Raw genomic sequence first — 27,722 nt, forward strand, 5'->3', positions numbered from 1 at the left:
TTATTCCATTGGTTATTTATTCTCAAAGTCTGATGTTTGTGGAAAAGGAACAAATGGTGGTGTAAAAAAGAAGAGACAAACAGAGAATATGTATTTTAGGCCCCCAGTTCTAGGCAGTCTTGATAAACAAAGAGACATTCTGGAACAAAACTAAACAGAACAAGAAGGCTGTGTCCCAAATACCCTATAATGGTACTACTTCCTTGTTCAAAAGAAGTGCACTATATAGGGAATAAGGTGCCATTTGGGACAAAATCAAAAACAACATGAGCTCTGTGAACTTCAAGGCCTTCATGACACAACAGACTGCTGTGAGAATAAACCACAATAAAATACCCAGTTTCACATTGGCCACAATATAGACTAGCAAATCATATCTACAGCAGAATAGCAGAGACTGGTACAGACGTAGCTTACTTCACTATAGATCACCTGAACATGAACGCTTTGGCACCCTTACGCTGCACACCACCTCATTGGCTGACGTGATATGATGGGAGAGAGGAGAGAGAGGTCATGAGAGCAAGAGGAAGAGAGCGTGAGAGAGCGAGGAGAACCTTAAAGGGGCTAGATGAAGAGACTGGGTACATAGAGAAAAGAGAGAGGAGACAAAGAACATGCTGTGATGGAATAGGTCCATTCCTTCCTCAATCACTCCAGTACCCCTGCACACTGTAATAACAGTACTGGCACCGTACTGACCTGTATATAAGAACGTTATATAACTCTATTCTCCTGTTTCTTTTCTTCTTTTCTTCTGTCGCATTTCACATGTTTTATTTCTTATCTGTATTACTACCGTTATTGCGCATTTTTGGGAAAGAGCCCCCAATTAAGGCTCTCTCTGTACTGTTTTACACCTGCTGTATCCTGTGCATGTGACAATAAAACTTGATAACAAAGCCTTCCCTGTAGCTCAGTTGGTAGAGCATGGTGTTTGCAACACCAGGGTTGTGGGTTCGATTCCCACGGGGGGCCAGCACAGAAAAAAATGTATGAAATTGTATGAAATGTATGCATTCACTACTGTAAGTCGCTCTGGATAAGAGCGTCTGCTAAATGACTAAAATGTAAATGTAAATCATAATAGCAGCACTGAAAATATAGCTTGTCTCATGAAATTGAGCACGACGTTTAAAACGATTTCAAACGAAGTACATTTTCCAAGTTTCATGGTCCTTTTGAAAATGGACCTAAATGTAATGGTAAGACTAGAGATGATTATAAGTCTGTGACTACAGTATATTGGAGTATTGTCCAATCTAATGTAAAGTATAAATGCTCTTTAATTTGTTTCCTTTTGACATTCTCACTGTATATAAAAAAAAAATACATTTTTAAACAGGGTGTTTCCTTTTAACAAAATACATGCAAAGTATTCAACATCTATGAGACAACACAAATAAGCACGAGACCGACGCTTAATAATTGTAGTACCTCAAAATCGTGTTGATTTGTCATCAATACTAACCACAGCATGCTCTCATTATCAAAACATACATAATATTACATAAACTTTGTATAGCCATAAATAAACTGCAGCTATATACATTTTCCAGTTGACTCCATATAAAAGTTCAATCTACTAAGGCTGTGACTATACCAGTATTGCAATACTTTTTCCATGGCAATTTTTTTTTATTTTTACACGAAGCAGACAAAACTCTTTGGTCTTTTAAAAACCTGCTATATGTAAATAATGTGTGCTATAGCATGGAAAAGAAATACATGTGACTCTGGGTGACAACATAATGTTTATTTCCAACATTAGGGCTGTTTTCCTAAAGAAGTGAAATCCGCTTCGTGTTTTGTTTCTTTGCCACGCTACCAACAAGTATCGCGTTACTGATATCATCCGAGCCCTAGCGTCTATCTTAGTTCATTCATTTAACTCAAATCAGATGATCTTTTCATTTTCCCATTCCACATGGTTATATTGTTGAAATAAGGAATCATTGTTTAATTCTAACTATTTCACAGTCATTGTCTGTTAGACATTCAGATCCAGGACATGGAAACTGCGTGTGCAATAATGTGCAAAGATCCTTCTGAGGCCAAACCCCACAGCTTGCCTTTGCAACCTAATCGTTCACTTTAAAAAGGTACATTCATCAGGAGTTTAAAAAAAAACCCACCGTCCTTCAGGTTCTATTCAATCAAACGGACAACCCAGTTTCTAGGATAGGTCAAAAACAGCATTATTCCTGTACAGAAAATGAATTGATATTGACATCATGTAGTTTCACTGGTAAAGGGATACTTCAGGATTTTGGCAATGAAGCCCATTATCTACTTCCCCAGTCTGATGAACTCGTGGATACCATTTTATGTCCCTGCATCCTTCATCCAGTACAAAGGAAGTTAGAGGTAGTTTTGCAAGCCAATGCTAACTAGTGTTAGTGCAATGACTGGAAGTCTATGGTCACAGCTAGCATCTGGTACCACAGACTTCCAGTCATTGCGCTAACGCTAGTTAGCAACTTCTTTCAAACTACATGCAGAGACACAAAAATGTTCAACTGGATCTGGGGAAGTCAATAAAGGGCTTCATTGCCAACATCCTGAAGTATCCCTTTAATTAAGTTGGTCAGCACATTAATCCAAATGTGCATACTTGCTGCAAAGGAATGCTAATTTCACTTATCACACTAACCAGTTTCATTGAACTTGCCACAAGTCTACCTGACACTATGCTAGTGACTAGTGTTAGTCTCTAGAATTGGTGGATCCCTTTTGTTCTCAGGCAAGAGAGGATGCCTCAGCCAGCCCGTTGAACGACCCCTGGCTTTGCTGCTCCTCAGTCCCCACAGATACCTCAGACCGTGTGCTATTCTTCAGGGACGTGCAATATCATTACCGTTCATGTCTGTCTGAAAGGCAGATTGACAATTATTGTTATAAGTCTTGTCCTGGAGGCAGAACTGAGCGATTTCTCCTTAGATAGGCCAGCTGCTGAGTCAAAATTGTTTATATTGTAAAAATTTATGAAAACAAAAATGTGCTTTTGATCTTAAGGTTAGGGTTAGGCATTAGGGTTAGCAGTGTGGTTACGTTTAGGGTTAAGGTTAGGTTTAAAATCAGATTTTAGGACTTTGTGGCTGTGCCAGCTAGTGACCACTCTGCAGAGCTGCCTCTAGAACAAGTTTCATGACGAAAAACGCTGACCTGCGTCTGAAAGGGCTGCTCATGGTGTAGTGTACTAGTCTCCCCACTGTGGGGAGTGTTGCTCTGCTGCAGTGCTGAGGAACAGGCGTTGGCTGCTGGTGCTTTGTCAGTGTGGGGAAAATGCATATACAGTCCCTCTATCTGGCTGAGGTGGTCTGTGTGTGGCTCGGAGGTGGTTTTAGGCTGCTCCTGTGACACGACCGTGGGGCCATCGGTGGCCCCCTGCCTGTTGGGGAGTGAGAGGAGTGAGGGAGCTTCACTAGGGGCTTTGGGTGTGGGGTTCAGGTTGGCTGAGTTGTCCATCTGGTAGTACCCTGATGAAGGGTTGTGGTAGTATGAGTTGGGGTTAGCGTGGTTGGTGTTGGTGTTGGTGTTGGTGTGTGTCCCATCAGTGTAACCCAACACAGAGGAGAGAGGAACCACCTCTGTGTGAGAGACTGGGGGTCCACTCACCCCCTCCTCCATAGACTCACAGTCATCTTCCTCCTCCTCCTCCTCCTCCTCTTCCTCCTCAGAGTCACTAGTGTGCAGGCTGTCGGTGCTGCAGTCCGAGAGGCCACTACATAAACTACTACCATCATCCTCATCCTCGTACTCCTCCTCATCATCTTCCTCATCTTCGTCCACTTCCTCTTCTAGATGCTGCTCTGCGTCGCTGCCGCTCGGCAGGTTCATGATGGGAGTCTGCAGGACTGGGATGTTGTCAGACATCAGGGGGTACTGCAGAGCACGCTGGACAGGGACGTTGACTGGTAGTTCTCCATGGTAACCATTACCATTGGTGACCTGCGGTTGTTGTTGTTGCTCGCGGCTCTTTTCCAGCTCCAGCTTCATGATGGTGTGCAGGAAGTGGGTGCGAACACGGATGGGGTTGAACTCGATGCGGCCTGTGCTGTTACTGCAGCCCTCCTTGCTGCAACCGCATGGGAATGACATTCGATCTACCTGTACAGACAGACAACCAACGCCTCAGTTAGCCTCCAATACTGGACGGTTCCCATTTCCAATGAATAACGAACACATAGACAGATGCATAAGCATAGCAGACGGTCAAACAGACAGACAGGCAAAAAGACAGGCAAACAGCCAGGCAAACAGCCAGTCAGCCAATAGCGGGCCAGCTAGCCAGCTATCACTTAACAGGCAAACATACTGACAGAGGTAATTCAGGAGACCCTCACCACAGCTCCATTTACCTGGCACTTGATGCCGGCCAGGCTGCAAGCGCAGGTCGCGGGGTGGCACAGCCCCCTGCAGTCACAGCCGCACTCCTCCCGGGACACCCGGATGGCCCGCAGCTCGTGCTTCTCCTCCACGTCGATGCGTCGCACCCCGGAGGCCCGGAGGAGAGCGCGGCGCCGCCTGGTGGTCATCGGCTGCAGGAAGAAGTACTCGTCCACCTCCGTGTTGTCCAGGTCGATGTCGTCCTCTGAGATGTCGTCCAGGGTCAGCGACTCGGCCTCGTCCGACTCAACAGTGCCATTATTGGTCAGCTGGAGGAAAAACACACGAGTAGATGGTGATGCTCTCTAGTGATGAACACTGAGTATACCGAACACCTTCGTAATACTGACCGCTTGTGTTAGCGCATCCCCTTGTGTTGGATTAGAATCACTGCGATAACGCAGCTTAGACTACACTGAAGTCACTGCTAGTGACAACACTGAAGAAATACATTATAAGGAATGTAAAGATCATTTTGACTAGAAAGGACTGTGGCCCTCAGGTTATTCATGTCATTTGTCATTAACCTTGAATTCATAACCTAGTCCTAATGCTACCCTGCTTTCCTGGTTATTCCCGGCTTACTAATGGGTAAACATTCCTTCCTCATCTCTCTGCTATGTTAGCTGATTTCTAGCACAGAAATAGCTGCCATGCTACACATCGGTGTACAATGTAATGCACTTGGAGAAGTACCACTGTGAATGCTTTATGCAATCTATTATTAATAAACTGCATTTGCCACTGCACTGCTCGATACTTTAATACAAAGGCATTAAAGGCACAGTCCAAACCTTTAGTTAGATGGAGTTGACTACCTTTAGTTTGATGGAGTTGACTCGGCAGAGTTGATTACTTTGAGTTAGATTCATTTGACTACCTTCAGTCAAATGGAATTGACTAAAGTTGACTAGCTTTAGTTTGATGGAGGACTAAAGTTGACTACCTTTAGGTTGATGGCGTTGACTAAAGTTGACTACCATTAGTTTGATGGAGTTGACTACCTTTAGTTAGACAGAGTTCACTACATTTAGTTGGACTAATGGTTCCCAAACTTGGGGTCGCGACCCCATGTGGGGTCACCTGATATGAAAATGGGGTCGCGGGAGAATTTCCAAAATCCTGAAGAATAACAATATACACTAGCGTTCAAATGTTTGGGGTCACTTAGAGAATTCCTTGTTTTTGAAAGAAAAGCAAATGTTTTGTCCATTAAAATAACATCAAATTGATCAGAAATACAGTGTAGACATTGTTAATGTTGTAAATAACTATTGTAGCTGGAAACGGCAGATTTTTTATGGAATATGTACACAGGCGTACAGAGACCCATTATCAGAAATGCATGATGTGTTAGCTAATCCAAGTTTATCATTTTAAAAGGTTAATTGATCATTATAAAACCGTTTTGTAATTATGTTAGCACAGCTGAAAACTGTTGTCCTGATTAAAGAAGCAATAAAACTGGCCTTTAGACTAGTTGAATATCTGGAGCATCAGCATTTGTGGGTTCGATTACAGGCTCAAAATGGCCAGAAACAAAGACCTTTCTTCTGAAACTCGTCAGTCTATTCTTGTTCTGAGAAATGAAGGCTATTCCATGTGAGAAATTGCCAAGAAACTGAAGATCTCGTACAATGCTGTGTACTACTCCCTTCACAGAACAGCGCAAACTGGCACTAACCAGAATAGAAAGAGGAGTGGGAGGCCCCGGTGCACAACTGAGCAAAAGGACAAGTACATTAGTGTCTAGTTTGAGAAACAGACGCCTCACAAGTCCTCAACTGGCAGCTTCATCAAATAGTACCCGCAAAACACCAGTCTCAACATCAACAATGAAGAGGCGACTCCGGGATGCTGGATACATTATGTCAGACTAATTTGCAATTGACTGTCATAGCCCCACATTAAAAGTATGTGATGGTCACAAGAATTTTCAGATATCAAAATGGGGTTCTGGGTTAAAAAGGTTTAGGAACCCCTATGTTAGATCTAGTTGACTACCTTGAGTTTGATGGAGTTGACTAAAGTTGACTAACTTTAGTTAGATCGACTTGACTACCTTGAGTTTGATGGAGTTGAGTTTCTCCTCTTTGAGGTGGTCTCGCAGCATGTCTCGGTGGCTTCTCTCCTGCTCCACGGCGAACTCCCCCAGAGTGTAGCGCTGCACCCAGCTGTGGCGTGTGGACATGCCCAGGGTGCTGCCACCCTGCGTGGGCACGCTGGTGAAGCCCTGGCGCCGGCTGAAGTAGTACACCGTCACGCTCTCAAAGTGCACGTTGCGCACCCGCAGGCGCTTTTCACACCTCAAGATAGAAGAGGCTGCTAGAGGGAGGGCGAGAAGGAGGGGTAGGGAGAGAAGGAGAGAGAGTTGGATAGAGAGGGGGCATTTAGAGACAAAGTATCACTATATAAATGTTTAACTTTTTTTATTGAACCTTTATTTAACTAGGCAAGTCAGCTAAGAACAAATTATTATTTACAATGACAGCCTACCCCCGGCCAATTGTGCACCGCCCTATGGGACTCCCAATCATGGCCAAATGTGATACAGCCTGGGTTTGAACCAGGGACTATAGTGACACCTCTTGCACTGAGAAGCAGTGCCTTAGACCGCTGTGCCACTCCGGAGCTCTTGAGTGAGTATTGCTGCTATTGATATCCCTATGGACCCCTTGAGTGAGTTCTAGCATCCCTAACATCCTCCCTGTCATCTAAAAACCCACAGGGAGCAGGAGCTAGGGGAGATCACCCCCTATGACTCCTAAAGAGAGATGAAATCACACTACTCCCAAGAGCTACTTCCTGTTTCTCTCTATCATTCTAATCCCGCTGAGGCTCAATATGCTGGTGGTGCTTGAAGGAATCGCAGCTGATTTGAAAAGCAGTAGGTGAGGAAGAGGTTCTCGTAACTGGGAGTTTTTTCCACTGAAAAGATGGGAGGCTACTCACTAGCACAATGTAAGGCGCTATTTCATTCACTTGGGGTCAAATAGTTGACAGTGTTGTCCAAAGTTGGCAAAGCTGGCTTTGTTAGTTAAGCAGTCAAGTACATGCATGCTGGGTAAGCAACTCACGGGCGACGGGGGTGGAGGGGCCTGGGTTGACACTGTCGCTGCTGTTCCCGCTGTCGCTGCCAGCGGAGACCTCGTCATCGGACCCCCGGAGAGAGAGGCACGGGGAGGGGCTATCCACCTCCACCTCCTCAAACTTCCTCTTCAGGATCCCACTCATCCTGCCGTAGGTCTAACACCCAACGTCTGCCCCTGAGAGAGATAGGAAAGGATGTGGTAAGAAATGTTATTACTGTTATTGCACAAGAGTGTACATGGTCGCTGAGCAAACCCATGCTACTGTACATGGTTGCTCATTTAATGCTATGGTGGGCATTGATCTCTCTCAATAGGTATAGGTGATGAGAGTATGCACATCGATTGCATAAAAGTAAACTTAACATTATGACTATAACTACTGTTCTCTGAAGGAGGGAAACGAGGTACAACTCACTATGGGGAGTCGCACTCTCGCGACTTCGGTTGAAGGATCTACAATCACGCCTGATAAGGCCACGCCTTGCTGGAAGCCCAACCTTCCACAGGTGATAAGCGTGAGGCTCGAATTCATTCATTCAATTTAATACCGCTCTTCACTGAGCCCAGGAACGGGCGGCGCGGGGCCAAACAGGTGTTGTACCTCGTTTCCCTCCATCAGGGAACAGTAGCCCAAAGCGAGAGCATGTGCGCACTGCTCCCCAGAAATAGGGAGCGTGCCAAGGTTAGGAGGACGAGAGACAGTCTCTCCCCGTCTGTTGATGCACACCACCACTCACATATTGTTGGTTCTGACCAGCACAAGCCTGCCCGACAAAAGCACGGGGAAGTGAGCGCCGATATACCATTAGGAGCTCTGGGTAATTGATATGGTGCACTCCACACCAGTATCCATACCTCCCGAATCGAGTTGCCTTTCTCCAGCAGACCCCACCCTTGGGGGGATTCCTCTGTCGTGATCACCTTGCCAGATATAACTCAGCCCATGGGAGCTCCCTGACAATAACAGAGGGTCCCACCACTGGGCCAGGGCCCGAAGGCCTGACAGGGACACCCAAAGCGACCGGGTTAGGCTGCGAGATGCGTCCAGGTGAGTGGCTAGCATTCAGCGCTGGAAGGGCCACATCAACAATAGCCCCACGGGAACGACTTCGATCACAGAAGCCATCATCCCCAGTAGGCATAGCCACTGGCGAAAATGCACTGTGTGATCCAGCCGAAATTTGCCTCAGCAGAGCCGGAATCTGGACACCCTCCACAGGGATAGAAAAGAGCGATATGCGAGCGAGTCTAGCTCGAGACCCAGAAACGGTATGTGCCGAGATCTTTTTCTGATTTCTTATGAAGCCTAGAAACTGAATACGGGACAGTAGTATGGATGTGTGTAACACTGCGTGCCCCCTCGACTCTGCCGCCACCAGCCAATAGGTTGTAATAGCCGGCGGCTCGTGATTATTCTGAGTTTTCAGTCTGAGGTGCTTGCTGAGGGCATGTAGGTCTAGAATGGGATGCAAAGTCCTGTCCCTTTTCGGAACCAGGAAATATGGACTGTACCAGCCATCTTGGATTTTCAACATAGGAACCACTCGGATTGCCTGCTTCTGGAGACGGGAGGATATTCCCTCCCTCTAAATGTTTATTTATTTATTTATTTCACCTTTATTTAACCAGGTAGGCTAGTTGAGAACAAGTTCTCATTTGCAACTGCGACCTGGCCAAGATAAAGCGTAGCAATTCGACACATACAACAACACAGAGTTACACATGGAATAAACAAAACATACAGTCAATAATACAGTAGAACAAAAGAAAACAAAAAGTCTATATACAGTGAGTGCAAATGAGGTAAGTTAAGGCAATAAATAGGCCATGGTGGCGAAGTAATTACAATATAGCAATTAAACACTGGAATGGTAGATGTGCAGAAGATGAATGTGCAAGTAGAGATACTGAGGTGCAAAGGAGCAAAATAAATAAATACAGTATGGGGATGAGGTAGGTAGATTGATGGGCTGTTGCAGTGCAACAGGTGCAGTGATCTGTGAGCTGCTCTGACAGCTGGTGCTTAAAGCTAGTGAGGGAGATATGAGTCTCCAGCTTCAGAGATTTTTGCAGTTCGTTCCAGTCATTGGCAGCAGAGAACTGGAAGAAAAGGCGGACAAATGAGGAATTGGCTTTGGTGGTGACCAGTGAGATATACCTGCTGGAACGCATGCTACAAGTGGGTGCTGCTATGGTGACCAGTGAGCTGAGATAAGGCAGGGCTTTACCTAGCAGAGACTTGTAGATAACCTGTAGCCAGTGGGTTTGGCGACGAGTATGAAGCGAGGGCCAACCAACGAGAGCGTACATGGTCGCAATGGTGGGTAGTGTATGGGGCTTTGGTGACAAGATGGATGGCACTGTGCTAGACCGCATCCAGTTTGTTGAGTAGAATGTTGGAGGCTATTTTATAGATGACACCACCGAAGTCAAGGATCGGTAGGATGGTCAGTTTTACGAGGGTGTGTTTGGCAGCATTAGTTTAGGATGCTTTGTTGCGATATAGGAAGCCGATGTTAGATTTAATTTTGGATTGGAGATGCTTAATGTGAGTCTGGAAGGAGAGTTTACAGTCTAACCAGACACCTAGGTATTTGTAGTTGTCAATGTATTCTAAGTCGGAGCCGTCCAGAGTAGTGATGCTGGACGGGCGAGCAGGTGCGGGCAGTGATCGACTGAATAGCATGCATTTAGTTTTACCTGCAGTTAAGAGCAGTTGGAGGCCACGGAATGAGAGTTGTATGGCATTGAAGCTCGTCTGGAGGTTAGTTAACACAGTGGCCAAAGAGGGGCCAGAAGTATACAGAATGGTGTCGTCTGCGTAGAGGTGGATCAGAGAATCACCAGCAGCAAGAGCAACATCATTGATGTATACAGAGAAGAGAGTCGGCCTGAGAATTGAACCCTGTGGCACACCCATAGAGACTGCCAGAGGTCCGGACAACAGGCCCTCCGATTTGACACACTGAACTCTATCAGAGAAGTAGTTTGTAAACCAGGCGAGGCAATAATTTGAGAAACCAAGGCTGTCGAGTCTGCCAATAAGAATGTGGTGATTGACACAGTCGAAAGCCTTGCCAAGCTCGATGAATACGGCTGCACAGTAATGTCTCTTATCGATGGTGGTTATGTCGTTTAGGACCTTGAGCGTGGCTGAGGTGCACCCATGACCAGCTCTGACACCAGATTGCATAGCGGAGAAGGTACGGTGGGATTCGAAATGGTCGGTAATCTGTTTGTTAACTTGGCTTTTGAAGACCTTAGAAAGACAGGGTAGGATAGATATAGGTCTGTAGCAGTTTGGGTCTAGAGTGTCACCCCCTTTGAAGAGGGGGATGACCGCGGCAGCTTTCCAATCTTTGGGAATCTCAGACGATAGCCTAGCTGGGAATGGAACGGTCTCTTTCCCCTTCTGTGGTAAGAGACCGGGGCGATTTGTAATCAAATCTAAATCCCAGGAATGAAACGCTTGGAGCTGGAGACAGCTCATTTCAGGGTTCATATGAACCACAGAGACTGTTGGATAATAGCATGGCCGTGTCGAGCACTTCCTGTCCCTCAACTACACTACCAACCACCTACAGGGCCTACAATCTGTATCACTAGAAAACTCATAGGGACTAGTAAGAAACAGGCAGGAATCAGCAATGAATCCCAGTAATGAGCCACCTATGGCGAGGGGTGCCCCTTGTGGACAGAGCGAATTGGCCAACTTATTACTTGGGAGACTGATATACCCATAGTGTAACGGAGACAAAGTCGAGAAGCAAGTGAAATGTTTAATAAAACGAGACAACATAACAGTAGCATCTACACATAAACAATACTGACTGGGGAAAGAACCTAAGGGAGTGCCAGAAATAGGGGAGGTAACAGAGTCCAGATGTGCCTCATGATGACGTGCATGTGTGCATAACGATGGATCCCAGGACCGGTGGTTAGTATACCGCCGATGTTGAACACCAGAGGGGAGGAGCGGGGGTAGACGTGACAGTAGTCCTCCCCCCCGATGTGCAGCCCTGAGGACAAGGATCGGGCCGGGTGAAGAAGATGGAAATCACGGATGATGTTGGGATCCAGAATGTCGTCCATCGGACCCCAACACCGCTCCTCTGGGCCATTCCCCTCCCAGTGTCGGTAGTCCAGTAGAGATCTGACGGTGTCCGGGGGGGGGCATGGGCGGGACAGCATCAGCTAGGGGACCAGGAACCACGGGCCTGAGAAGGGAGACATGAAAAGAAAGTGAGATACGGTAGTCAATGGAAAGCTGTAACCTATACATCCCCTTGTTGACACTCCGAAGAACCTTGAATGGCCCCATAAACCAGGGGCTCAGCGTCTTACAGGGCAGGTGGAGTGTGAGGTTCCTGGTAGAGAGCCAGACACTATCCCTAGGGTGGTTCATGGGGGTTGCACTGTGGTGGCAGTCTACAGTGGACGGCACGTTGGAGTCTCATGCGAGTGTCGCTCCACACTTCTGCGTGCCTGAACCACTCAACCGCAGGAGCGTCGGTCTGGCCCGGGGTCCACAGAGCCAGGGTCCGGCTGAACCCAGAACTAGAAGAGGGTCAACCCAGTGGAGGAGTGACGTAGTGAGTTCTGGGCGTACGGAACAGGAGTTGACGTAGCGAGTGATGTCCTGCGCCAAGGTGGGCCACCAGTACTTCTTAAAGCTAGATTGGGTAGTGTGAGAAATACCTGGATGTCCAGCAATGGCAGCTGTGTGCCCAGGTCAGTAGCTGATCTCTTATCCGCGTGGGAACGTAGACACCCTCGGGAGGACAGTTAGTGGGTGCGGGCTCCATCTCCAGAGCCTGATGTCCACATCTACGTCCCAGACCACAGGAGGGTGATATTATAGGTGCATTCTGGACAGGATCCTCTCCCGAATCGTAGACGGGGCATCGGCCTTGATGCATTTTTAACCTGGGCGATAGGTCAGCGTGAAGTCAAACATTATGAAGAAAAGGGCCCACCTTGCTGAGTGCGGAGTCAGTCTCCTCACTGTCTGTATGTACTCCAGGTTCCGACGGTCAGTGAGGATGAAGAATGGTTCCTTGGTGCCCTCCAGCCAGCATCTCCACTTTAATGCCACCTTCACCGCCAGGAGCTCTCGATCACCGACGTTGTAAATCCTCTCTGCAGGTGACAGTTTGAGCGTAATATGCACACAGATATAGTTTCTGTGGATTACCCTGTCATTGAGAGAACTGGCCCCCACGCCCACCTCTGAAGCGCCCACCTCCACCAAAAGATAGTGGGATCTGGGTGTTTTGAGCAATGGGGCAGAGGTGAAACGTCCCTTGAGTAGACGGAAGGCCTCGTCGGCTGCTGGGCTCCACACCAACCTATAGGGACCACCCTTGAGGAGAGGTGAGAGGAGCGGTGACGACGCTGAAGTTCCTGATGAAACTGCAGTAGAAGTTGGCAAACCACAAAAACCATTGTAACCCCTTTATATGGGTTGGGACTGGCCATGACCTGACCGCATCTACCCTCTTGTCGTCCATTCTCACTCCCAGCGGGTTGATTTGGTAGCCTAAGAAGGAGACAGACTTCCAATGAAGTTGGCACTTCTCAGCCTTGACGAACTGCTGGTTAGCCAGGAAGCGTTCCAGGACTGCTCGAACGCGAGTGATGTGATCCTCTAGGGTACACAACCACCTGGCATCCAAGCACGTCCCTGAACACCTCGTTAACAAATGCCTGGAACACTGATGGAGCATTGGCTAAGCCAAATGGCATCACCAAGTACTCGTGGTGGCCAGACCGTGCTAAACAGTCTTCCATTCATCCCTCTTCCGGATGTGGATGAGCTTGTATGCACTCCGCAGGTCCAGTTCGGTAAAAAAAAGAACGGGCCCCGTGGAGCTGTTCGACAGCTGTCGGAAAACAACAGGAGAGAGTAACGGTACTTTGTGCTGATTTCATTGAGTCCTCTGTAATCAATACATGGACGTAACCCTCCATCTTTCTTGGCCACAAAAATGAAGCCAGCTGATGCAGGAGAAGAGGACGTGCGGATGAATCCTTGTTGGAGCGCCTCTTGGATGTAATCCTCCGTGGCCTGGGTCTCAGCCACCGACAGAGGGTAGATGCTCCTGCGCGGAGGCACAGACCCTGCCAGCAGGTTGATGGCACAGTCCCAGGGGCGATGAGGAGGAAGACAGGTGGCGCAGGTCTTGGAGAATACCTACTCCAGGTCCTTGTATACATGGGTTGTTGGGCTGAAGGGCAACCACAGGACTCTCAACCGACGTAGAACCAGCATTCGGGTGACCAGTCTGATTCTCATACTCGACAATGAGATGGTGGGGTTATGGCATTGAAGCCAAGGGAGGCCGAAGGAGATCTAGTGAACTGTTAATGTAGAAGGGGATGTTCTCCTGATGAATGGACTCCACGGTGAGGGTGAGTGGTTGGGTGATATGTGTAATGGTTCTGGATCCTGGCCGACTATCGAGGGCTTGAACCGGGAAAGGAGAGGAAAGCGGGTATGAGATGTTAAAGAGAGGAGGCAAGGGTCTGGTCAATAAAGTTCCCTGTGGCACCGGAATCTACTAACGCTGTAGACACAGTACATGAGGGACAGTCAACTAGTATGATGGACACCAAAAAGAGTTTAGCAGAAAGTGATGAAGATGGAATACTCACTCCTGCCCCAGGAGGTGGAAGATCACGTGACTCTACTCTTGTGGATCCCGGATTAGGAAGTGCGGGACACCGCTGGAGCTGGTGCCCTTCTTGACCACAATATAGACAGAACCCATCTTTCTCAGTCTGCATCGCAGGGAGGCATGTGACCCCTACCTCCATGTGTTCAGGCTCTGATCGAGAGTGTTCACTTAGAGGGGGTGAAAAGCGATGAGTGCCGACGCTGCCGAAGTAGGATATCCAGACGGACGGCCATCACAACGAGTGCGTCCAAGCAGAGGTTGTCATCGACAGGCCAGTTCCGTCTGGACCTAATTGTGCAGACCTCTTCTGAATAGCGTACGAAACACCCACTCGTTCCATCCGCTGGATGCTGCTACTGTCCGGAAGGTGAGCGCATACTCGGCAGCCGTCTGGTACCCCTGCCATAATTGGAGTAGGCGCTTACCCCCCTCTGCCCTCCAGGGATGATCGAAGATGCATTTCAACAGAGCCATGAACCCCTCATGAATCTAGCTCCTACTCTCCTCTCCCAGACGGCCGTGGCCCATGCCAACACACGCCCAGTCAGCAGAGAAATAACCGTGGCAACCTTGGACCTCTCGGTGGTGGGGGCTCTCATTTGGTGCATAAAGTAGAGGGAGCACTGAAGTAGGAAGCCACGGCATTTAGATGGGGTGCTGTCATATTTATCCGGGAGGGACAAACAGGCATCCCTGACCTGAGCGGGTTGCTAAATGGGCTGGTTGTGCTGGCTCGCTGGGTCAATTGGTTGTAGAGTATCCTCCGCTAGTTGACAGCAACGCCTCCGGGTATGTTCAAGACGTTGCACACTGCGAAGAACCTCTTCCATAGCCGTTGTACTAGCTGGTCATGGTGTTGACGTAGAAGGTATCCCTGCTCGTCGACTGTCTGGGAGATACTGTTTTCCTGCTGCTTCCATTGTTGGAGTCAGTATTCTGTAACGGAGACGCTGAGAGTTGAGAAGCAGGTGAAACTTTTAATAAAACAACAACCATGAACCGAGACAACATAACAGTAGCATCTATGCATAAACACAGGAATAATACCGACTGGGGAATGAACCAAAGGGAGTGCCAGATATAGGGGAGGTAATAAGTGAGGTAATGGAGTCCAGGTGTGCCTTATGATGTTATGCAGGTCCGCGACCTGCGTAATGATTGATGCCAGGTGTGCGTAATGATGGATCCCAGGACCGGTGGTTAGTATACAGGCTACGTCAAACGCCGAAGGTGAGGAGCGAGAGTAGACGTGACACATAGCCATTAAAGCCAGTAGATAGTGATAGTGCTGACGTCATCCACGTATTCCTATGAAAACTCCCAATGGCGCCTGAAGCCAGAAGTATTTGAATTTGAAGCGTGCCATATATTGCTAAATGGCTCTGAATGGCACAAACAAATTGCTAAGGATCATGGTGAAAGTGGCCATAACTAGCAAAAGATCATGGTTGATGTAGGTGTTTTCATCCTGCCTGAGAGAGTCAACAGGGAGCCTCCGCGTATCCTGCCGGCCCGTGATTGGTCTGTTTCAGCACGTGGCACCTGTGTGACTACAGAAGGTAGTAGTCAGAATGGATCACTATTGATCATAATTAACTAACGGCCTTCAAATCAAATGTATTTATAAAACCCTTTTTACATCAGCAGATGTCACAAAGTGCGTATATAGAAACCCAGCCTAAAACCCCAAACAGCAAGCAATGCGGATGTCTTATGGGCTTATCCAGCGATGGCTGATGTAGTACCCCATAGTACCCCGTTTGCTGTATCAAAATGTGGGGCACTGTCGTCACAGCAATGTTTTTAGTGGAGTGGTGCAGCTACTCGGGAGGCTACTTCCTCATCGGAGGAGCACGCAAGCCCTGCTCTCTCTACTCCATCTCCAGTAATTGAAAATAAGAGTAGGGTTGCCATAGCGCTTGGGGGAACACTAGTAAGATTCATTCACCGGAAGTTATGCATGATAGCTGACATTAGCCTGGAGGCTCTTTAGTCTAAACTAGGCTTGCTAGCCTCTTTGATCGCAGCATGGTCCGTTAACAATAACCAAGCGACTTAATGTTATGTATACTAAACAAGACAGCTACCCCAGCAACTCCACCGTGGGGAGGCAGGTATAGCTAGTAGTAGCTAGCTCGCCTCGTTAGCTAATCTGGCTAGCACGCTATGCAGCGCTTGTTCGCTAACCTGGTCTCGAAAGTGTACGTAGGACCGGATCACTGAGGTGGGAACCGGACCCTTCTGGGAAGAGAAGCAGGCGGTGCTTAATAACCAAGGTAGACACAGGCGGTGGGGATACCCACAGAACCTGGTCGCCCTCTCTCTTCAAGTAGCCTCCCGCAACCGGCGGCAGTGCGCACAGGAGCCGGGAGACATTCTACCCGACCAACGACCCGAACCATCAGCCGAGGTACGGGCACCCGGGAGAGGAAGTCACTATCGGAAACACCAAGTCCCCTAAATAATGCTACACGATTGTCAAGAGAACCTATGCCACGGATTAGTAGGGGAACAGTGTCAGCCATCCCCTAATCTCGCACACAAACAGATTCAAGTGAGGGCAGCCAGAGCATGTACCGAGCCGAGACATACAAGACAACCAACGTGAGTATCTTGGGGCATGGTCGCGAATCCGAACCCGGCTTGTTAGCCTTCGTCGTTTCGGTCGCGTAAACCAGCTTACTTATTGCTATAGCCAGGCCAAGCAATTCGAAGAATAACTAATTGTTTGTGATTGGGAAACGTATGACAACCATACAAACTTCAGAACACAACATCCAGGGGGTGAGCACTCTCTACCACTACGGGACAGTTGAGATGGCACAACGTCAGACAGTCTCGTGTTCCAATTGTGTTTTCGCCAGGGTGCGACTCCCCATAGTATGTTGTACCGAAGTTGACTGACTGAAAGGGAACACGCATCAAGGAATGCACACACGTAATCACCTGCACTGTGCATGCACACACACAGGACTCATAGAGGGGTGTTTTAGACATAATACACGGATGATGCAGTGGCAGCCCTGTCCCCCCCTTCCCATCCCACTCCGCATACAGTCAAGGACATCTCGCTGTCATACTGTGTTCAACCGTGTTGCATCTTGCCTAGCCATCTTGTTTCAAGAGGACCACAATGGAAATAAGTCCCAGACGTTATTGTGTGATATCCTCCATGATGTTACTCATGTGCATGTACGGCTTTTCAAGTTTCATGTGTTCGTGTTTTTTTTTTTAAATGGTCGAGTGAATAAACTAAACTAAAATTCAAACACAACCCCCCACAGTGACAGTATGGGGAGATGGTGGGAACTGGGTAAGGGTTTCCATGGCTATATCTAAGCATCATGTACCGACTTCCTACACTGCATTTCAGTCATGTATTCTCATTCCCATCCTCAGAATCCAGCACTCCGGTCACCATGCTACCCATTCCTTGAAAACCCTTGCGGTGGTTGCCATGACAACGGTGTCATCGTATACATGTATCTTATTAAGAGACATGTTTAATTCAGACAGTCGTTGCCTGATATAGACATTATGGATACTATGTGCAAAACAATACCACTTAAAACGGTGGTTTACTGTCCACACAAATCCCAATCTCATAATAAATGCCTCCTTACTGATGACCACACAACAGGACCTGAGGCTGGGAGCTTCTCCCTCTGAACTGGTATCGGATGACATCATGCACCAGAACAGAACAGAACACAGGAGCAGACTACCCTGCAATGGCAGTGAGAGAATAGGTGGAGGGAGACTCCCCCTCCCTTTCACTCGCTAACCACCTCTCTTTCCCTCTCTCTCTCGCTCTCTCTCTCGCTAACCACCTCTCTTTCCCTCTCTCTCTCTTTAAATCTCTCTTGCTAACCACCTCTCTTTCCCTCTTTCTCTCTCGCTAACCACCTATTTTTCCATCCCTCTCTCTCTCCAGGAAGAACAGTAAGCTGTGCAGCAGGATATATACTGGGAACACAACGCTGCATAAGCTCCCTCCAAACCAGATGCTACAGATAGTGTCCTGTGCTGAATGGATCCCACTCGTGAGTCCCCCCCCCCCAAAATGTAAAAGTACCAAAGGTGAGGAAATATTACCACTACACTTCAATAATATTTGTTACCACTGACTGACCTGTGTCGTATCGCCTTGCAAACTCCAGGAATCCTCTAGTGCATCCTCACAGTATTCACTACATAAACGTCCACATTGACAGGGTTCCCAGAAGAACAGACCTTGCTGCTACCGTGTTGCTCTATTGTTTAGCACCCAGGAGTCTGTCTAGGGTTCACAATCTTTCTCTCTCTCAATTAAATTCAAGGGGCTTTATTGGCATGGGAAACATATGTTAACATTGCCAAAGCAAGTGAAGTAGATAATAGACAAAAGTGAAATAAACAATAAAAATGAACAGTAAACATCACACCCACAGAAGTTCCAAAAGAATAAAGACATTACAAATGTCATATTATGTACATTACAGTGTTGTAACGATGTACAAATGGTTAAAGTACAAAAAAGGTAAAATAAATAAGCAAAAATATGGGTTGTATTTACAATGGTGTTTGTTCTTCACTGGTTGACCTTTTCTTGTGGCAACAGGTCACAAATCTTGCTGCTGTGATGGCACACTGTGGTATTTCACCCAGTAGATATGGGAGTTTATCAAAATCGGGTTTGTTTTCAAATTCTTTGTGGATCTGTGGAATCTGAGGGAAATATGTGTCTCTAATATGGTCATACATTGGGCAGGAGGTTAGGAAGTGCAGCTCAGTTTCCACCTCATTTTGTGGGCAGTGTGCACATAGCCTGTCTTCTCTTGAGAGTCAGGTCTGCCTACGGCGGCCTTTCTCAATAGCAAGGCTATGCTCACTGAGTCTGTACATAGTCAAAGCTTTCCTTAAGTTTGGGTCAGTCACAGTGGTCAGGTATTCTGCCACTGTGTACTCTCTGTTTAGGGCCAAATAGCATTCTAGTTTGCTCCATTTTTTTGTTAATTCTTTCTAATGTGTCAAGTAATTATCTTTTTGTTTTCTCATGATTTGGTTGGGTCTAATTATGTTGCTGTCCTGGGGCTCTGTGGGGTGTGTTTGTGTTTGTGAACAGAGCCCCAGGACCAGCATGCTTAGGGGACTCTTTTCCAGGTTCATCTCTCTGTAGGTGATGGCTTTGTTATGGAAGGTTTGGGAATCGCTTCCTTTTAGGTGGTTGTAGAATTTAACGGCTCTTTTCTGGATTTTGATAATTAGCGGGTATCGGCCTAATTCTGCTCTGCATGTATTATCTCTCTCTACCCCCTCTCTGCCTCTCTCCCTCTGGTGTTGCTTGCTGTCAGCTTTCTCAGCCAGCTTCTCTCTCCCCTCTAGCTCTCTCTCTCTCTCTCTCTCTTTCTTTCTATTTGTATCTCTATTTCTCTCACCGTCCGTTTCTCTTGCTCTCGCTCGCACTCTCTCCCTTTCCACACAAAGACTCGTTAGCTTGTGCTGGCTGAAGTGCCCGAAGCCTGACTGAGGTAGAGGAGGAAGTCCTTGGAGATCACATAAAGAGAAAGAGGATAGAATGAAAGAAGAGGAGAGAGAGAGAGATGGGGGGAGAGAGAGAGGGGGGGGGTGTACTCAGACAATTTCAACAAAATAGCAAAAAGGGCAAGGAGACAGATCTGCAATACGAAATCTCCCTTTTATAATCCCAAACCCTGCACTGCCCCCTGTATAACAGACAGACACAACATCACTGCGTCACTTTACAGGCTCAGGTTGTCACAAATAGCATGGAGATGAGTGACAAAGCTTAGTGTGGAGCACCATTGCCAACCCCTGTCCCGACCCTGTCCACAGACACTCAAGTCACGATTATGAATACAGGCCAACTGTCAACTCAACTTAACTCACTGCCCTAAAATACCCTCCTGCATTTCCTCTCTTCCTCTCTCTCTACTTCCCCTTTCCTCTCATCTCTACACCTCCTCCTACATTCATGTTTGGATTCATTGGGTTAATGGTGTGTGTGTCATACAGCAGAGAGGAGCCCTGACTCACTCACTGCAGTGAGACTGGTTGAATTAGCGCTAGGCTAGCTAGCTAGCCTCCATTCAGCCTCCAGGCAGGGAGGTTGAGAAAGGAAGCCCTCTCTAGATTCTAGAATGACCTCACAGAGAGGGTCAGTTAAATGGGATTCCTAAAGGAACGGCCCCCAATGTCACCTGGCGCTGAAGAAGCCTACTGCCACAGACATGCACACAGACATGCACACAGACATGCACGCCCCCATGCACATACTCACACACACGTGGAGGCAGGCAGACACACACAAAGACACACAGACCTGTTTTCACCTCTGGGCACAGGGAGTACAGGGGAGCAGGGCTGGGTAGGGCTGGGTAAGGCAGGGAGGGGCTGGAGGGGACTGAAGGAGATGTGAGGGAGTTGACTTTATGGAACAATGGTTCCTCTTCCTATCCATCCATCCACCCACCCACACCCACCTATACAAATGTGCTCTTTCTTTCAGTTTGAGTTGAAAATGTTGCTGGATTGCCAGAATGTGGAGAGAGAGAGAGAGAGAGGGAGAGAGAGAGAGAGAGAGAGAGAGAGAGAAAGAGAGAGAGAGAAAGGTGGACAGACAAAGACTAAGAGAAAAATCTAAAATTAGACTAGGCGCCATCGAACAAATCACGAAACGATGACTCCATGCCATTCATATGTTCTGCCATTATATTTCAAATAGACATGAGTCATGAGCAATACCAGACAGAGTGCTGTATCTCCCTTAATCAGAGAGCTGTATCTCCCTTAATCAGAGAGCTGTATCTCCATTATTCAGAGAGCTGTATCTCCCTTATTCAGAGAGCTGTATCTCCCTTAATCAGAGAGCTGTATCTCCCTTAATCAGAGAACTGTATCTCCCTTATTCAGAGAGCTGTATCTCCCTTATTCAGAGAGCTGTATCTCCCTTAATCAGAGAGCTGTATCTCCCTTATTCAGAGAGCTGTATCTCCCTTATTCAGAGAGCTGTATCTCCCTTATTCAGAGAGCTGTATCTCCCTTATTCAGCGAGCTGTATCTCCCTTATTCAGAGAGCTGTATCTCCCTTATTCATAGAGCTGCATCTCCCTTAATCAGAGAGCTGTATCTCCCTTATTCAGAGAGCTGTATCTCCCTTATTCAGCGAGCTGTATCTCCCTTATTCAGAGAGCTGTATCTCCCTTAATCGGAGAGCTGTATCTCCCTTATTCATAGAACTGCATCTCCCTTAATCAGAGAGCTATATCTCCCTTATTCAGAGAGCTGTATCTCCCTTATTCAGAGAGCTGTATCTCCCTTATTCAGAGAGCTGTATCTCCCTTATTCAGAGAGCTGTATCTCCCTTAATCAGAGAGCTGTATCTCCCTTATTCAGAGAGCTGTATCTCCCTTATTCAGAGAGCTGTATCTCCCTTATTCAGAGAGCTGTATCTCCCTTATTCAGAGAGCTGTACCTCCCTTATTCAGAGAGCTGTTTCTCCCTTAATCAGAGAGCTGTATCTCCCTTATTCAGAGAGCTGTATCTCCCTTATTCAGAGAGCTGTATCTCCCTTAATCGGAGAGCTGTTCTCCCTTAATCAGAGAGCTGTATCTCCCTTAATCGGAGAGCTGTATCTCCCTTAATCGGAGAGCTGTATCTCCCTTAATCAGAGAACTGTATCTCCCTTATTCGGAGAGCTGTATCTCCCTTATTCAGCGAGCTGTATCTCCCTTATTCAGAGAGCTGTATCTCCCTTATTCAGCGAGCTGTATCTCCCTTATTCAGAGAGCTGTATCTCCCTTAATCAGAGAGCTGTATCTCCCTTATTCAGAGAGCTGTATCTCCCTTAATCAGAGAGCTGTATCTCCCTTATTCAGAGAGCTGTATCTCCCTTATTCAGAGAGCTGTATCTCCCTTATTCAGAGAGCTGTATCTCCCTTAATCAGAGAGCTGTATCTCCCTTATTCAGCGAGCTGTATCTCCCTTATTCAGAGAGCTGTATCTCCCTTATTCAGAGAGCTGTATCTCCCTTAATCGGAGAGCTGTATCTCCCTTAATCAGAGAGCTGTATCTCCCTTATTCAGAGAGCTGTATCTCCCTTAATCGGAGAGCTGTATCTCCCTTAATCAGAGAGCTGTATCTCCCTTAATCAGAGAACTGTATCTCCCTTATTCGGAGAGCTGTATCTCCCTTATTCAGCGAGCTGTATCTCCCTTATTCAGAGAGCTGTATCTCCCTTATTCAGCGAGCTGTATCTCCCTTATTCAGAGAGCTGTATCTCCCTTATTCAGAGAGCTGTATCTCCCTTATTCAGAGAGCTGTATCTCCCTTAATCAGAGAACTGTATCTCCCTTATTCAGAGAGCTGTATCTCCCTTATTCAGCGAGCTGTATCTCCCTTATTCAGAGAGCTGTATCTCCCTTATTCAGCGAGCTGTTTCTCCCTTATTCAGAGAGCTGTATCTCCCTTAATCGGAGAGCTGTATCTCCCTTATTCAGAGAGCTGTATCTCCCTTATTCAGAGAGCTGTATCTCCCTTATTCAGAGAACTGTATCTCCCTTATTCAGAGAGCTGTATCTCCCTTATTCAGCGAGCTGTATCTCCCTTATTCAGAGAGCTGTATCTCCCTTATTCAGAGAGCTGTATCTCCCTTATTTATCGAGCTGTATCTCCCTTATTCAGAGAGCTGTATCTCCCTTATTCAGAGAGCTGTATCTCCCTTATTCAGAGAGCTGTATCTCCCTTATTCAGAGAGCTGTATCTCCCTTATTCCGAGGGCTTATAATGGTGCCATGGGTGAAAATAACAAGAGAAACGTCTGCTTTAAGATGGAAGGTGACAGAAAGGCGTTACAACATCAGTCCCTCTACGACTATTCTGACAGTCCTGTGTGTGTGTGTGTGTGTGTGTGTGTGTGTGTGTGTGTGTGTGTGTGTGTGTGTGTGTGTGTGTGTGTGTGTGTGTGTGTGTGTGTTTGTGTGCAGCAGCTACAGTTTACCCATACATGAATGAAAACTGGTTGCTATAGCAATACCAGACATATAGCACCCAGACAAACATCCCAAATCCCACAGCCTAACGAGAGAAGGAATACCCTTCCATCTTAAACCAGCGCACCACTCAAATCCTATAAGGGACACTTGAACATCCATCAATCTAAATTCTACCTAGACATAACAGAATAGAATGGCTTGTTAGGCTGATATAGTATTGGGGAGGGCTGACATTCTGTCAGTATGCACTCACAGTCTAAAGCTTTTGGAGAACAAAGACCAACGTAAAATCATGAACTATTTGCAAAGTTAATCTACGGACACTTGTCGCCTGAGCTAACGCGTCACTGGAAATCAATTCGGTCTCTAGAAAATGTTAAACAATTAACATTTACCACTGATTAATTTACCACTGAATGAATAAACAGTAGCCTTTACCACTGCACATAATATGGCCTAGCTGTTGGAAGCACGATAAGAGGAAATAGTGGAGAAGTCCAATTACTATTGTATGTGTCCTACAGCGAGTAAGTGAGCCCTTTTTCGTTGCTCTCTTCTCCCTCTCTTCTCCTAGTGACTGGTGAAACTAATTGTGCTGCATTTAAAATCTGCTACTGATTTCTCTCCCAGACACTGCTCTCTCTCTCTATCTCTCTCAACATCCCTCTCTCTCTTTCTCTCCTCTCTCTCTCACCCACACTTCCGCTTTCTGTCTATTTCTCTCTCTCTCTCGTTCTCATTTCAACTTCTCTCCCCCTTTCCCTGTCTTTCTGCGCTTCTCTCTATATATGTCTCTCTCACTCTATCTGTTTCTCTCTCTCTCTCAACATCCCTCTCTCTCTCTTTCTGTTTCTCTCTCACTCTGTTTCTCTTTCTCTATATGTGTCTGTTTCTCTCTCTATATATGTTTCTCTCTATCTCTTTCTCAACATCCCTCTCTCTCTCTCTCTTTCTCTCCCTCTCCCTCACTCTCTATCCATATCAATTTCTTTCTCTCTCCCTTGCTCTTTCTCTCTCTCATATTATCTCTCTCCAATCAAACGTGGAGCAAGGGGATGCAAAGTAATTACCTCGATAAATGTGGAAGGTGAGCGGTGCTGTGTACCTCCTGTCTGCATTCTGTCTGCAAGTTTATTTAGTGGAAAGTCTCCAGACAGAAGCCTTAAAGAGGTGTGAGCATGATTGGCTATGATTGGGGGGTTGGAGAATAAGTTTACTAAACCTGCAAATAAAACCCTGATGAACATTTGTCCACTAAACCAAGTCAAATACAAAGAATACTATACATTTACAGTGGTTTGCTAGGTCATAATATATATATATTTATTATACTAAATAATCCCAAATAATGACCATCTCTTACAAGTAATGAACATGTGAAATGAAATAATCACACTTTCAGCTGACCTCAGCACCCTGGTTAATTCCTAGATGTTACCTTTTATAAGCGGCTTGTCCTCTCCTAGGGGGTGAACAGCAATATGCTGCTGGAGACTAAGTGAACATTCCAATCAGCTGCCATGGCAACCAGCCATGAGGGGGAGGGGGAGTGAGGGGAGGGGGGTGGAGGCGAGGGGAGAGCACTATGCTGAAGCATGAGTTGGACTGGGAAGTATACCACATCTCACAAAGAAGAACTGTTATGTATGCTAGCCAGGAGAGGCGAGGACTATAGATACAATATACAGTGTGGCTGCACACAATAGTTATGGAGCTGTATCAATGACAATACAGAATGATCCATTGAAATATAGAATAGTAATACAATTCTACATGTAAAATACAGTATAGACTATCATATTATTACTATGCATTATGAAGCATTCATTGGAAGTGTAACTAGAATACTATATTTAACAGACAATGATGCAACCGCTTTCTCTCTCTCTCTCTCTCTCTCTCTCTCCCTCCCTCCCTCCCTCCCTCCCTATGAAATTGTAACAATGTATCCTTCACCTTAATGATATACAGTCAAAGCCTAATGAAAACATGGCATGACCTCTAGTAATATAATTTATGCATTGGGAATTGCTTGATGATGGATTTGATAGACAGATGTTGACAGATGGAGAATCAGGGTGACCTTTACAGAGTGTGTGTGTGTGTGTGTGTGTGTGTCTTTGCATTGTATTGTGTAATAACACCCCATACTTCTCCAGTTCTATTTTCTCTCCCCTGCTATCTCCTGTAGAGATAATAACCATGGGGTGGTGGACAAAGAGAGGCTCTACCCAGATATATCAAGCATCATGCAGCCTGCACTGGCACTTAGCTGCCCCACTCACTACATGATGACTTCTCCCATCAGGAACCTTTTAGGAAACGCCAGACAGCTAACAAGGCTGCTAGTTGGACAGACCGTATATGGAGTTCATGTTTAAAATCAGTCTATACAAACTGGAATAACAATGCTTGGACAAGTTAAAGCCAACCTACCTTAGATGCTGAGAGATCAAGTTAGGTTGTTGGCATGAGAAGTCGCTGGCCTGTAAAGAAATGCGCACAGGTGAGGACTGATGAGCTAATGTATTTTTATTTGACAATAGCTGTAATATAGTGAGACACAATTCAATGATAGTGTGGATTGGGTTCTCATAGAAACTACTCATGCAGTGAGACACAGCCTATAGTGAGAGTTTGGCTTGGGGGAGTGGAAAGCAGGCGTTGCTGCCCCCCACTACCCCCTCCTCCCTCTCCTTCTCCCCCTTCTCCTCTTGTGATGAATAATTGGTTCCCAGGGGACTCAGGAGTGGGGCCCAGCAGTTCTACACACACAGATGCCCTTTCTCAACAGACTGACTGGGGCTGTAGCCTCCTCTCTGCAGCACTGAAGTGTAAGTGTGTGTGTGTGTGTGTGTGTGTGTGTGTGTGTGTGTGTGTGTGTGTGTGTGTGTGTGTGTGTGTGTGTGTGTGTGTGTGTGTGTGTGTGTGTGTGTGTGTTGTGTGTGTGTGTGTGTGTGTGTGTGTGTGTATGTGTGTTTACAAGAGCATAGATTTTTTTTAATGATAAGACATGCAAATACAGTTGAATCAATCTGTTATAACTATGCGTAACCTCGGAATAAGTTATACAGAAAAGGTTCAACTATGATGTCATTAATTATACATTTTTTGGGGGGTACTAGCATATAAACTACAACTTATAAATAACGAATGTCAAATTGTTTTAATAATAAAACATAGTGTTGAAACCTTTTGAATGAAAACATAATGTAGTTATGCCTGTGACAAAGCAAGAAACCCTGAAGGCTGTGAGGCCTCTATGACAAACCACGTATCCTACAACAACATGTACTATACTATTCCATAACACTTTATATTTGCAAAATATGTGCATTGCTAGCGTGACATCTCTCACATCATGCACTCACTCAGCTTGTTAAAGATTCAGATAGTGAAAAAGCACAGCAATGCGCTCAGGGTATCGCGGTATGCCGTGCTATATAGGAATTGAAAAGGCTAGAGGGAAAGACTAATACAAAAACAGTGACTTACCAATCATCTTGTCAAACCATCACGAAAAACTGGCAACTGTATAAAATGATGTCCCGTATAGGCTAAAATAAACAAATGAATAGTCTCAATGACAACTGTTAAATGAAATACTAATTATCAATGCAGCTTAAATTATATTTGCGCACCATACACACAAACGCAAAACAGAGTGATATGGTCCTGTAATTGATTATGTTGTAAATGAATTAGCAGGTTTTGCAGCACGACTGATGCGTGGAGGATTTTTCGGCTGCGCGCGCTGACAATGGTGGAGAGAAAGGGGTTGACACGAGCGCTACAGGCAACGTGACTACGGTTAGCCAATCATTCCCAGGTGAATGAAATTATACGTGGACTACCAAAGTGTCGGCTACTGTAGCAAATAATTACACGTTTTTGAAACATTGTAGCCTATCTTTGAAAACATAAAACAATATTTTTGTCAACTCCAACAAAAATAATTGTGGTCTTTGGTCTTCAGATAAGAAGCTGTTTGTGTGTGCGTGTATGTGTGTGTGTGTGTGTGCGCGCGTGCGTGCGTGCGTGCGTGTGTGTGTGTGTGGGGGCTCAGCGATGGATTTGGTGCGGTGGAAATGTTTTGCTGCCATCCAGTGGAAAGCTTGGCTAGCCTCTCAGCAGGGTATTTAAATACTTAACCGTGTATTGTTTTATGTATTGAGCTGTCAAGAATAAGTATTATATTTGAATGTCGTAGCTGAGGTACAGAAACACCCTGCCAGGATGTGTCCACAAGTTGTTATAGTTGTATAATAATATATATATATATAGTATATTCTGTATGATTATCATTTGATATTTCATTGAATTTGTTTTATTCAAGTGTTGGATTTGGGTATAGCACATCGTGTATTTGAATAGATTACTTAATAGCGACTACTTGGGGACATTTGTAGTATTGGCCGAAAAATGGTATTATCAGTGGGTACAGGTACAGTAGAGAGTGATATTAGAGCCAGAAGACAGCAGAGGGCGCTCACAGCCCACAGACGGCACTGGATCCGTTCTGTTCCATTTCCATTCTCTGTGATTTTACAGACGTATTTGATCACTCTTTT

The 27,722-nt window shown here is 46.2% G+C and overlaps 1 protein-coding gene across 5 annotated transcripts; it reads right to left on the reverse strand.

The window, feature by feature from the left end:
- Positions 1-26,909, reverse strand: LOC106575302 (cysteine/serine-rich nuclear protein 3). 5 transcript variants are annotated; one of them, XM_014151746.2, is made up of 7 exons: positions 26,647-26,909; positions 25,588-25,637; positions 19,576-19,683; positions 7,467-7,655; positions 6,452-6,714; positions 4,347-4,658; positions 1-4,110 (listed from the first exon to the last, which is right to left on the reverse strand). In XM_014151746.2, exons 4-7 carry the CDS (start codon positions 7,621-7,623, stop codon positions 3,085-3,087), a joined length of 1,758 nt encoding a protein of 585 aa, XP_014007221.2. In that variant the 5' UTR covers positions 7,624-7,655; positions 19,576-19,683; positions 25,588-25,637; positions 26,647-26,909; the 3' UTR covers positions 1-3,084. The 5 variants fall into 5 exon arrangements, with proteins under 5 accessions (XP_014007221.2, XP_014007224.2, XP_014007222.2 ...); XM_014151749.2 differs by lacking the exon at positions 19,576-19,683 and having other exon boundaries at positions 4,362-4,658; positions 6,452-6,711; XM_014151747.2 differs by lacking the exon at positions 19,576-19,683 and having other exon boundaries at positions 6,452-6,711.
- Positions 26,910-27,722: the final 813 nt, after the last annotated feature.

The sequence above is a fragment of the Salmo salar genome, chromosome ssa17 (genome assembly GCF_905237065.1).
Source record: "Salmo salar chromosome ssa17, Ssal_v3.1, whole genome shotgun sequence".
Taxonomy (NCBI): Eukaryota; Metazoa; Chordata; class Actinopteri; order Salmoniformes; family Salmonidae; genus Salmo; species Salmo salar.

Bases quoted from the DNA above. Each gene is read 5' to 3' on its own strand.
- LOC106575302 (XM_014151745.2), bottom strand. From the start codon at position 7,623: ATGAGTGGGATCCTGAAGAGGAAGTTTGAGGAGGTGGAGGTGGATAGC. The intron at 6,715-7,466 runs GTGAGTTGCTTA...CCCTCCCTCTAG, and splicing joins CCCCTCCACCCCCGTCGCCC to CAGCCTCTTCTATCTTGAGG. The intron at 4,659-6,451 runs GTAGTCAAGTCG...TTTTTCCTCCAG, and splicing joins TCAACTCCATCAAACTCAAG to CTGACCAATAATGGCACTGT.